The following is a 9082-nucleotide window of genomic DNA, read 5'->3' on the forward strand; positions in this document are numbered from 1 at the left end:
TTCCAGGTCTCCAGGTTTCCAATCATCCACAGCAGGGACACTGGTGGGCTCACCAGACCAGGGGAACAGAGGCGGTTGAAATCCGATGACGCATTGAAAAGTCATCCCTATAGAGTGCTTGAGTATGGAATTTTGTGCAAATTCAGCCCACATCAGGTAGCGGTACCAATCCTCCTGATGACCGTGGCAGTAGGAATAAAGGAAGTGGGAAATCTCCTGGTTGAGACATTCAACTTGCAAATTGGCCTGGGAATGAGACCCAGAAGTGAGACTCGCATTGATCTGAAGTTTCTCAAAGAAGGCAGTCGAGACACGAGAAGCAAATTGAGGACCTCTGTCAGACACAGTATCTTCTGGTAAGCCATAAAACCGGAATACAAAGTTATATAGATGTTAAGCCGTCTGCAGAGCTGTGGGCATCTTGGTGAGAAGAATGAGCTGGCATGCTTTAGAGAAGTGGTTAATGACAGTGAGCATGGTGGTCTAACCCTCTGAGGGAGGCGGACCTGTGTGTCCCATTTGGAGCGTCACATGGTTTTCTTAGGGTCCAGAGCGCGGACTTTCAAAGTAGGTTTTGAAGGTCTTTGACGTGAATTACCAAAGAAACAATTCAGGCCAAGTTCATCAACAGTCATTTCGATCCTCACAGAACCAGATTATAGAGACCAAATATGCCACACATCCGATTCTAATTAATCATAGTGTACTGCCCATTGTGAGAAGAGGTATTTGGGTTTTGAGTTTCTTGTGTTTTGTCCACTCAGAGTTTCCGTAGCTCAGTTGTTCTCATAACATTTCCCCTGCAAGTCGATCTCCAGAGTGTTAAAGTTTCTGAACTGTCATTTCGGTCTCTGACGAATATCTGTCTGTAAGTATTTGTTTCTTAGAGATCTTAGCCTACTTTTGATATCCTATTTAGTCATTTTAGCATTTTTCTGTTTGTAATTTGCAAGGAAATATGTGACGCTAATTGCGTTAGCTTCTCTATGGCGTTTTCTATGTAAATTAGCATTGTGCTATTTGTTTGCCATACAATCGTGATTTGAAAGTTTAGTTATTTCTAGACTACATATTTATTTTTGTATTGTATATTCTTCATATTGAGATTGTAATATGCTTTTCTTTGTTTTTGTATGTTACAGTTTTACAGTCCTTTCAGTAAAACACCACAATACAGCAAGAAGCTTCTGGTACTTTATTGGAAACTGTTAGCTATCTGTAAAGCTAGTTTATGCACACTAGTGAAGGCAGAATAGTAAAAAGACACATGGAAAGTCAGCCAAAAGTCGACACGGAAGACTACACTGCTGTCTCTGATCGCCAAAGTTCAGCCAGCAACGTTGGTGACTTGTGGGAAACGAGCTCGAACAGTTCCAACAACTCACGTGCCAGTCAGCGGTCCCACGCCAGTCAGCGGTCACACGCCAGTCAGCGGTCACACACCAGTCAGTGGTCTAATGCAAGCGTTTTGGCTGCTAGAGCACGTGCTAAAGCAGCAGCCGCTCAAGCAAAGGCATCATACGCTGAACGAGAAGCAGAGGTGTTAAAAGAAAAGGCCCACATCAAGGCTGAGGCTACAAAAAAGAAAGCAGAGCTCAGCGCTGACCTCCTCAAATTGCGTCTACAGAGTGCAGCTGCTGCTGCCAACGCCGAAGCAGAGGTCCTGGAAGCAGCCGCTGGGGAAGAAGGTGGAGAACCCTGGTTTCTAGAAAGCAGCGACAAAGTAGTTGACTCCATACCAGCTCCACCTCCGCAGACTATTAATCGCTCTAATTACCCTCAAGCTAGCACAGTGACACTTCCAGCATCTCAGCGAGTGAAATACAGCGGCGATATTGAGCAACATAAAGATAAAGAGCATAACATATCAAACAGCGAGATTAGTGAATATGGGTTTCAAGAGCTACCAGTGACGCACTCTCCACAGTATGACATCAGCATCGGAGCAACTCATCCTTATGCCCAAAGCTCGTTCAAAAATGCCCTTTTCACGTCCCACTCACAGTATCCTACCCCAGCTACTACAGACCACAGATTTCAGCAACATCTAATGAACCAGTCAGTTCCTTTGCAGCCTAGGCTGACGTCACCTCGCCCTGTACCCAGTGCAAACGAGTCCAATTCCCCAGCCACATCGGACTTAGCCAAATATTTGGTGCGCAGAGAGTTGGTCAGCTCAGGGCTCCTGACGTTTGATGATAAGCCTGAAAATTATTGGGCTTGGAAGGCATCCTTTTTGAACGCTACAGCAGGTCTCTATTTATCCCCAAAAGAAGAGTTAGATCTCCTCTGCAAGTGGTTAGGCCCCAAATCATCAGACCAAGCCAAACGATTAAGGGCTGTGCACACTTACGATGCCGCAGCTGGTGTAAAAATGGTATGGCAAAGACTGGAAGACATTTATGGGTCCCCTGAAGCGATAGAGAATGCTCTCCTGAAAAAGTTGGAAGATTTTCCCAAAATCGCAAACAGAGAAAACGGCAAGTTAAGGGAGTTAGGTGATCTCATCTCAGAGCTTGATGCTGCCCGTGTAGATGGATTCCTGCCTGGTCTGAGTTACCTAGACACATCCCGGGGCATCACACCCATTGTTCAGAAACTCCCATTTCACCTTCAAGAAAAATGGATTACCACAGCATCCTACTATAAAGAGCAACACCATGCTTCATACCCGCCATTTCCTGTTTTCGTGAAGTTTGTGTGCGACAAAGCTAAAACTTTAAATGACCCAAGCTTTGCTCCCTTGCTTTCTACCAGTGGTCCAAGTGTTTGTAGGCCTGAAAGAATGATCAAGCCCAATTTCAAAACCGCAGTATCTGTTCGAAAAACTGAAATACTTGCTCCAAAAGGCAATCGTGAATCCTCTGACCAAAAGGTGGTTGACCCGGATAAACTGTGCCCGCTCCACAATAAACCACATTCCCTTCGCAAGTGTCGTGGTTTCAGAGCAAAGACTTTGGATCAGAGGAAAGTCATTCTGAAAGAATTGGCCATTTGTTACAAGTGCTGTTCCTCCGTCAACCACATGGCAAAAGATTGCGACGCAAGTGTACATTGCAATGAGTGCAAAAGTGACCAACACGTTACCGCACTGCACCCTGGACCACCAACCTGGAAAACTGAAACTCCAGGATCTGAATCTCCTAACGTGCATGGCGGGGAGCAAGCAGAATGTCCTATACGCGCCATTGTCTCCAAATGTACTGAGGTATGTGGAAAGGGTAACAGCTCACGCTCATGCTCCAAAATCTGCTTAGTAAACATTTATCCTGTTGGGCACAAGGAAAAGGCAGTGAAAGCTTATGTTGTCTTAGACGAGCAAAGCAATAGGTCTTTAGCAAAAACAGAATTCTTTGAGATCTTTAACGTTAACACAGACACCAAAATTTACACTCTAAAGACTTGTTCAGGCGTAGGAGAGACAAAAGCACGCCAAGCTGACGGGTTCATTCTGGAGTCTCTTGATGGCAACACTAGCGTCCGGCTGCCCACATTAATCGAGTGCAACATGCTCCCAGATGATCGATCTGAGATCCCCACACCGGAGGCTGCAAGACAACACGCTCACCTCAAGCATTTGGCAGCCAAGATTCCTGATTTGGACCCTAATGCTTCAATACTGGTCCTCCTTGGTCGGGACATACCAAGACTGCACAAGGTCAGAGAACATTACAACGGCCCTCACGATGCTCCTTACGCCCAACGCCTCGACCTCGGCTGGGTGATAATAGGTGATGTTTGCCTTGGAGGTGCTCATGTACCTAGCAATCTCAGTGTTTACCGCACATCAGTGTTGATCAATGGACGCACATCTCTGTTGGACTCTTGCACCAATTCATTCCATGTTAAAGAAAAGATTCTGAGCTCTGACGGCCTATTTAATTCTGGGAACATGTGCAGCTTGATGGACATAGATGAAAATGACTGTCTAACCAACAAATTGTTCAAGAGAACCCCACATGATGACAAACCTGCCATGTCAGTCGAGGATGAACTCTTCTTGGAGATCATGGATGAACAAATGTTCATGGACGAGTCTAACAGCTGGGTGGCACCACTGCCCTTCAAAACGAATAGACACAGATTACCCAACAATCGAGACCAAGCAGTCAAACGTCTCAACTCACTGCGTCGAGCGCTTGACAAAAAGCCCCAAATGAAAGAACATTTCTTGAACTTCATGGAAAAAATGTTTGAGTCAGGACATGCTGAACCCGTTCCGCCACCCACCAAAGATCAAGAGTGTTGGTACCTACCGTTTTTTGGTGTGTACCATCCACGCAAACCTGATCAGATACGGGTAGTGTTTGATTCTAGTGCAACTTACAAAGACACGTCTTTGAACGATGTTTTGTTGAGTGGTCCAGACATGAACAACACACTTATTGGGGTCCTTTTGCGCTTCCGAAAAGAACCTGTGGCAATAACTGCGGACATACAGCAAATGTTCTACTGTTTTGTCATTCGCGAGGACCACCGCGACTTTGTGCGTTTCCTGTGGTACGAAGGTAACGATCTCACAAGGGCAATCAGAGAGTACAGGATGACCGTACACGTGTTTGGAAATAGCCCGTCTCCTGCCATAGCTATATATGGTCTCCGGAGGGCGGCGCTGGCCACACAGGATGAGTACAGTGAAGAGGCCAAACAGTTTGTCCTTAAAAACTTTTACGTTGATGATGGACTGGCTTCTTTTTCTTCAGACGTTAGCGCCATTCAAACTCTGAAAAGTGCCAAAGAAATGCTGGCGGACTCTAACATTCGTTTGCACAAAATAGCCTCCAATAACCCAGACGTAATGAAAGCATTTCCATCTGAGGAACGTGCAAAAGAACTGAAAAGTCTTGACCTTGGTGCAGAGCCTCTGCCCTTACAGAGAAGTTTAGGGCTTAACTGGGACTTGCAACATGACTGTTTCACCTTTCTCGTATCAAGAGAAGACAAGCCGTTCACAAGAAGAGGCATCCTTTCTGCTGTTAACAGCTTGTACGATCCTCTTGGGTTTGCTGCCCCCATCATCATGCAAGGTAAAGCTCTCATTAGAGAATTGTGCTCAGAGAACTGTGAATGGGACACTCAATTGCCAGCAGAAAAAGAGGCACAATGGAAATCTTGGAAAGATTCGCTTGTAGACCTTGAGAAACTTCAAATTCCTAGACAGTATGTGCACACGTCACTGCAATCTACCTGTCAAAGAGAGTTGTGTGTCTTTGCAGATGCTTCTACATCAGCTATTTCAGCGGTTGCATACCTCCGAGCCATAGATTCTGAAGGTCAAGTCCACGTAGGCTTCTGCATGGGCAAGTCCAAATTAGCTCCTAGACAAGTCCACACAGTACCTCGCTTGGAGTTATGTGCTTCCGTTCTGGCGGTGGAGTTAGCAGACATGTTGCTGAATCAACTTGACATAGAAATTCACAATGTGAAGTACTACACTGACAGTCGAGTAGTCTTAGGCTATATCAATAACATCAGCCGAAGGTTCTATGTCTACGTAGCCAACCGTGTTGCTCGCATCAGGAAGTCATCCGATCCCAGTCAGTGGCACTTTGTGAGCACGGAAATTAATCCTGCCGATCATGGAACACGGCATGTGCCAGCTTCCTTATTGAGTTCTACAAATTGGTTCACTGGTCCCGACTTCTTGAGGGAAAGAGATGGAGAGTGTCCTGTGCAGCAGAATGACTTTCAGCTTGTTGAACCCTCCACGGACATTGAAGTTCGCCCACAAGTCTCTACGTTTGCAACTACAATCGTGGCAAATTCACTCGGGTCACACAGGTTTGAGCGATTCTCCAGTTGGAAACGCCTCACTCAAGCTATAGCGAAGCTCATTGAAAGGGCCAGATCTATCTCAAAGGCTACTGATTCAGATGAAGCAAAGATGGACGCTTTAATTCAAGCAAAGTTAGTCATTGTCCGAACTGTTCAAGGTGAGTCCTTTGAAGAAGAATTGAGAACTTTGAACAAAGGCGAGGACGTAATAAAACACAGTCCATTGAAGAATCTCAATGTGTTTTTGGACAAGGAAGGTCTGCTGCGAGTAGGAGGGCGTGTGACTTCTGCTGAAATAACTCAAGAACAAAGTCAGCCTATTGTGATTTCGAAGAAGCATCACATTGCTGCCTTGCTGGTCCAGTTCTACCACGAACAGGTTGCGCATCAAGGCAGACATATCACTGAAGGAGCCGTCAGGTCTGCTGGACTGTGGATCCTTGGAGGAAAAAGGTTGGTTTCAAATTTACTCAACAAATGCACAACCTGCCGCAGGTTAAGAGGGAATGTTCAACAACAAAAAATGGCAGACCTTCCGGCTGATCGTCTTTTCCAATCCCCTCCTTTTACACATGTCGGAGTAGACGTGTTTGGACCGTGGAACATATGCATCCGTCGTACAAGAGGTGGAGTGGTAGAAAATAAACGATGGGCAGTAATGTTCACTTGTTTGGTCACACGAGGAGTTCACATCGAGGTTGTGGAGTCTCTCTCTACTTCAAGTTTCATAAACGCGCTCAGAAGGTTCCTGGCCATAAGAGGACCCACCAAACTTTTCCGTTCAGATTGTGGAACGAACTTTGTAGGAGCATGCAAGGAGCTTCAGATAAGTTCAGACCCAGAGCTTCAATCCTACCTCAAAAAGGAGGCATGCACTTGGAAGTTTAACCCACCTCACTCTTCTCACATGGGAGGGGTGTGGGAAAGAATGATTGGTGTGGCTCGACGTATCTTGGATGCTATGATGCTGAAGGTTCATTCTCCAAATCTGACTCATGAAGTACTTGTGACGCTCATGGCAGAGGTAACAGCCATAATGAATTTTCGTCCATTAGTACCTGTGTCATCTGATCCTCAACAACCTGATTTACTGACTCCAGGGGCTCTTCTCACTCAGAAAATCTGTCCCGCTTCTATTCCTCCTGGGGACTTCGATCCAAAAGACTTGTACCGGAAGCAATGGAAACAGGTGCAAAGTCTGGCTAACTCATTCTGGAAACGATGGCGAGAAGAGTATCTTGCTACCCTTCAACCAAGAAGAAAATGGCAAGCAGATCAACCAAACTTAGCCATTGGTGACGTTGTCCTCTTAAAGGACTCTCAGGTCAAAAGAAACGAATGGCCTACTGGACTTATTGTGAACACTTATCCTGGGAGAGATAAAAGAGTACGTAAAGTAGATGTCCGCATAGTTAAAGAAGGTACTCCTAAGGTGTACTCAAGACCTGTTTCGGAAATTGTGTTATTAGTAAAGGGTTAATAGTGTAATAGTAGTATTCCAGGCGGGGAGTGTACTGCCCATTGTGAGAAGAGGTATTTGGGTTTTGAGTTTCTTGTGTTTTGTCCACTCAGAGTTTCCGTAGCTCAGTTGTTCTCATAACATTTCCCCTGCAAGTCGATCTCCAGAGTGTTAAAGTTTCTGAACTGTCATTTCGGTCTCTGACGAATATCTGTCTGTAAGTATTTGTTTCTTAGAGATCTTAGCCTACTTTTGATATCCTATTTAGTCATTTTAGCATTTTTCTGTTTGTAATTTGCAAGGAAATATGTGACGCTAATTGCGTTAGCTTCTCTATGGCGTTTTCTATGTAAATTAGCATTGTGCTATTTGTTTGCCATACAATCGTGATTTGAAAGTTTAGTTATTTCTAGACTACATATTTATTTTTGTATTGTATATTCTTCATATTGAGATTGTAATATGCTTTTCTTTGTTTTTGTATGTTACAGTTTTACAGTCCTTTCAGTAAAACACCACAATACAGCAAGAAGCTTCTGGTACTTTATTGGAAACTGTTAGCTATCTGTAAAGCTAGTTTATGCACACTAGTGAAGGCAGAATACATAGTGTGAACAGTCTGGAACATTAACCCATTAGCGTTTGTATGAAGCAGACCAACAACCAAGTAAAATCATGAAACATTAGGTACATGTTAATACAATTATCACATGGTACTACAGGAATATATTGTATTCTTTTCAGAATTAGGCCCCGTCCACACGAAGACGCGTTTCGGTGTATACGTATAATTTTTTTTTACGTATTGGCGTTTCGTCCACACGGATCTGGCGTTTTGGAAGAGTGAAACCGCTATTTTTTTAAACCGGGTCCCAAGGTGGATAAATCTGAAAACGACATCCTTGCGTTTTCGTGTGTACGGCCAATCCGTATATTTTGTGAAATGATGATGTAATTACCCCACGTGTCGACTAGTCAGACAACAACAACTGCCGAACTGCTTGAACAATAATGTAATATAATGCGGCAGAAACTCTGTAAACTCTGCCTCTTGTATTCTTTTATTTATTATTTACTTGAATGTGTTTTTATTTTTTAAGCCTATAGGCTACTTTCTTTCGTATGCTGCTTGTCTGTTGTCTGATAAAGAGATGTTAAATTATAGGGATGGGGATTTAAAGCAAAAATAATATTCGACGATCGACGGGAATTATTTGATTATATTGGCTATTCAAAAACACACCCCTGCAATGTTCCACTCATTACATTTCCCTGTAGGTTAAGCGTAGGTGTTATATCCATTAAAAAAATGTATTTAGTTTAATATTTATGTTTAAATATGTTATATATTTTTTATTGAATCTATGTAAAGTAAATGTTTATTGAATCTATGAAAAGTGAACCGTTTGCATATCAGGTGCATATAGCCTATGCGCCAAAGGCTAAATCGGGAGAGCTAATTCTGACCACATTAAATTTTTGTTTTGTATAAAGCCATTCTTTTAAGTGAATTTCGTTTTTTAATAAATTTTATCTTTATTTTAATAAATGTTTCAATTACCTGGATTTAATAAAAGAAGCAAATATAGGCTATAGCAGAATATAATCAGGACATGGACGTTCCGCCGCGATATAACTTACATTGCTCGTGAACTGGAGCTCGTCTCATAAATGATCCGAAACTCTGAAATATATAGAAATATTGAAATGTCTATGTTTAAACAACATTGACAAACAACAATTCAACACGAAAAGAAACAGATCTCTCTTATAGCCTAATCCGTATGAAGTGCATTAGCCTACTCGTGGGCACGTTCAAAACTGCAAAGTGGCGAGTCAGCTTCATCA

General features: G+C 43.4%; 1 protein-coding gene across 2 annotated transcripts; it reads left to right on the forward strand.

Moving 5' to 3' along the window:
* The first annotated feature begins 705 nt into the window (after positions 1-705).
* LOC148978103 (uncharacterized) lies at positions 706-7842 on the forward strand. 2 transcript variants are annotated; one of them, XR_016169501.1, is made up of 3 exons: positions 706-868; positions 1143-7451; positions 7726-7842. XR_016169501.1 is itself a non-coding variant. In XM_089134223.1 (2 exons), exon 2 carries the CDS (start codon positions 1232-1234, stop codon positions 7253-7255), a length of 6024 nt encoding a protein of 2007 aa, XP_088990349.1. In that variant the 5' UTR covers positions 706-868; positions 1143-1231; the 3' UTR covers positions 7256-7842. The 2 variants fall into 2 exon arrangements, 1 of the variants encoding a protein (XP_088990349.1); XM_089134223.1 differs by having other exon boundaries at positions 1143-7842.
* Positions 7843-9082: the final 1240 nt, after the last annotated feature.

Source organism: Pimephales promelas, chromosome 8, assembly GCF_988280905.1.
Source record: "Pimephales promelas chromosome 8, fPimPro1.hap1.1, whole genome shotgun sequence".
In the NCBI taxonomy this organism is placed as follows: Eukaryota; Metazoa; Chordata; class Actinopteri; order Cypriniformes; family Leuciscidae; genus Pimephales; species Pimephales promelas.

What these genes read in the sequence shown, in the direction of transcription:
- LOC148978103 (XM_089134223.1), top strand. Translation starts at nt 1,232, where the DNA reads ATGCACACTAGTGAAGGCAGAATAGTAAAAAGACACATGGAAAGTCAG.